We start from the raw sequence: 2,792 nt of genomic DNA, 5'->3' as shown, positions 1-2,792 counted from the left end.
CAGCATTTGCTCCAGAAACACTCCATTGGCTACTGCTCTGATTCTCACCTCCCTCCAAGGTTGGAACCTGTCCCAGAGGTGAGAGTGTGGGAGCCTTGGGAGGGCGTAAGCGGGAGGAAGGTTGGGTAACTCCAGGGGAAGCCTGCCAGGCACTGTCACCGCACAGGCTTGCTCCTTTGCAGGGATCCCAGGCGCAGACTGAAGAAATGAATACCCAAGTCACTCTTCCTCCCCCATGTGGAAGCTGTCTGGCCCGCCTCAGCCCCCAGACTGGCCCGTCCTCGACCTGAAGCAGGAGGACATCAGGGAAAGGGGACAGAGGTTGAGGGCTGATTGACGGATAAACTCGCTCTCCCGAGGGTCCCATTCTCAGGGCTTCAAGCCCTTTGTTCCCCCGGAAGAGAACTGGTAGGAAGAAACGTGTGAAGACAGCAGTCTATCCGTAAAGGGATCCCCTGGGGAACCCTGACACCAAACATAGAATCCATTTTAAAAGAAACCTTTAGATAGATAAGGCCCTTCTGAGATCCACTTAAATTCTTTTGCTACTACCAGGAACATTTCACAAAGACTTTTAAAAATACCTTTTCGAATAATACCACAATTAATAAAATAACGAGATTGCTTTATTAAAACTAAAAAAAAAAAATAGTTTGATTTTGTGTAAGGCTCATCCCCAGGATATGACAGGGGCTGTGTTCCCTGACAGCAGGAACAGTTCCTTAATCCTGGCCCTCACCGTGCGTACACCTGCTTGCTCAGAAGTCAGGAGATCGAAGCCTTTTATAGCTGTCAGGATCTCTAGAAATCATTGTTCTGGGCATCTAAGCCTCGTTTTCTCTGGATTGTGGGATATAGCCGCAGAGGAGGGGGAAGCCCAGGCCAGGGGCCTTCACAACCCTGGAGCTGAGCAGACCCAGGCACTCCCACCCCCACACACAGCAGAGGCAAGGTCGTTTGGGGCAAGTATCACCAGGCCTCCTGTCACTGCCTTGTCACTCTTCCCATTCCCACCGCTAGCCCACACCGGCTTGCTGGAGCTGCTTACATGCCTGCCTCCCTCTCTTCCAAATCCAGCCGTGCCCACCAGCCTCAGACCCTCCACCGCCCCTTCCATGAGCTCAGCCTTGGAGCCCATGGAATGAGGACCTGCAAGGTTCGCTGACCCCAGCACCTCGGGGCTCTTATCCCATTTGGCCCTTGACTTTTGGGGGACAGAGTTTGGGGTTACCCAGAGCCCAGGAAAACCAGCAGTGCGATTACACCCACAGTTCATGTGCCCTCTGAGGTGGACATCAAGTTACAGGTGACTCTACAGGATGGGTCAAAATGGAAACAGAGGATGCTCAGTAGGAAAAAAAAAAAAAGAAGGTTAAAAGCAAAGAGCAAAGATTTATAAAGAGGGGAAGAGAGACTAAGCTTCGGTGGAGAGAAAGCAATCAATATGGAGAGGCAGGTTAATTAAATATGGATAATGCAATCAGCCCACACGGGCACCCAGAGAGGAGAAAGCAAAAGCAATACTCACTGTCTTTGACCGGTCCTCATGGCCTGCGGGTCTCTGCCAACGGGATGGTCAGAGAGGCTGCGGGTGAAGGAGCTCTGGGGAGAGAGCAGATCTGTCTTTTAGCAGTTTAGCAGTCAAATCCTTGGCGGGTGAAGGGCATGTGTGCATGCACACGCAGGCACACGCGGGCACGCACACACATCTCCACATGCATGCATGCACAATCCACCTCCCACCACTTGAGCCGGGCAGCGAGCAGCCCCGCTGAAATCTCTTCTCCCTGTTTGTCACATCCAATAAATACTGGAGCAGCCTACACCCAGCGGGCGGCGGCTCAGCTCCGGGGCACAGTCTGCACGCCCATCCTCATTGGCAGGATGCTGGAGGTGCCCCTGCGCGGAGCTCGCCTGGCACTCCTCCCGCACCTTCCTCCTCTGCTTCGCGAAGCTGCTCCCCTGCTTCTTTGGCTGAAGCTCAGGGAGAAGTCCCCACAGCCCAGAGCTGCCTCCCTCTGCACCCAGAGGCTGTGCAGGGGGCAGCGAAGCCGGAGGCATTAACTCTTTCCTGCCGCCACTGAAATCCAGTGTCCAGGGGGCCCCCTTCTAATGAGCTCCGCTGCCCGCTGAAGGCTGGTTGCCGCTCAGGGAGCAGGGAGCATAAAGACCTCGCCCCAGACAGCTGCTGACAGCAGGAGCCACGCCGAACCAAATCTCCTAATGAGCCAGGAGGAGGGGGCTGTCTTGCTGGGTGTGATGTGATGTGATAAATGCAGAGAGCACGAAAGCTACGGGGCAGGTCACACATCTAAATTCCACCTCCTTTCTCCCAATTTCTATTATGCTGCAGTACCGAGCCAAACCACCAAGCCCGGCATTAATTACCCTCTCTGCCACCTCTCAGCTGTCCCCTTACTCTACAGAGGCATTTCTCCACTCCCACCCCTCCCCCCACCCCACCCCTCACTTCTTAATGAGAAATTTCCACCTCCCCGAACATGTCTATTTCCAACTCTGTGCTCCTGTCTCTCACCTGGTTTTTCCTACAGTGGAAATTCACCTCTCTCCCTCATCCATCACCTAGCAACTTCCCCCTACTTGCATAGGTTACAGAGTGAGACTTTTCCCTTTGTTCTGCCCATTCTGTGCATTATTCCAATTTTTCTGTCTTCTACGTTTTTTTCTTCCAGACCGCCTTACCCACGTGGACCTTCACAGTGCCTGTTCAGTTCAGAAGGAGGACTCCCTCTTCCCGCCTGCCCTAGTGCAGTAGTGCTCTGAGTGTGGCC

The 2,792-nt window shown here is 53.7% G+C and overlaps 1 protein-coding gene across 7 annotated transcripts in view; it reads right to left on the bottom strand.

Moving 5' to 3' along the window:
* RGS8 (regulator of G-protein signaling 8) overlaps window positions 1-2,391 on the bottom strand; it is a 50,748-nt gene extending 48,357 nt beyond the window's left edge. For 2 of the 7 annotated variants that reach the window (XM_014528362.1, XM_005880216.2), the window contains exon 1: window positions 1,529-1,818. Coding sequence is in view for 3 of the 7 variants with exons in the window: in XM_014528361.1 (XP_014383847.1) it covers window positions 1,529-1,602; window positions 1,933-2,061 (203 nt within the window). In the remaining 4 variants the exon portion in view is untranslated. Of the gene's footprint in view, window positions 1-48; window positions 297-1,528; window positions 1,819-1,932 lie in introns of those variants that run through there. The other 5 variants (XM_014528361.1, XM_014528364.1, XM_005880215.2 and 2 more) reach the window with 5 other exon arrangements.
* Window positions 2,392-2,792: the final 401 nt, after the last annotated feature.

This window comes from Myotis brandtii, unplaced genomic scaffold (assembly GCF_000412655.1).
Source record: "Myotis brandtii unplaced genomic scaffold, ASM41265v1 scaffold630, whole genome shotgun sequence".
Lineage (NCBI taxonomy): Eukaryota > Metazoa > Chordata > Mammalia > Chiroptera > Vespertilionidae > Myotis > Myotis brandtii.
The sequence above is the reverse complement of the archived record's forward strand: the minus strand, read 5'-3'. Positions and strand labels throughout refer to the sequence as shown.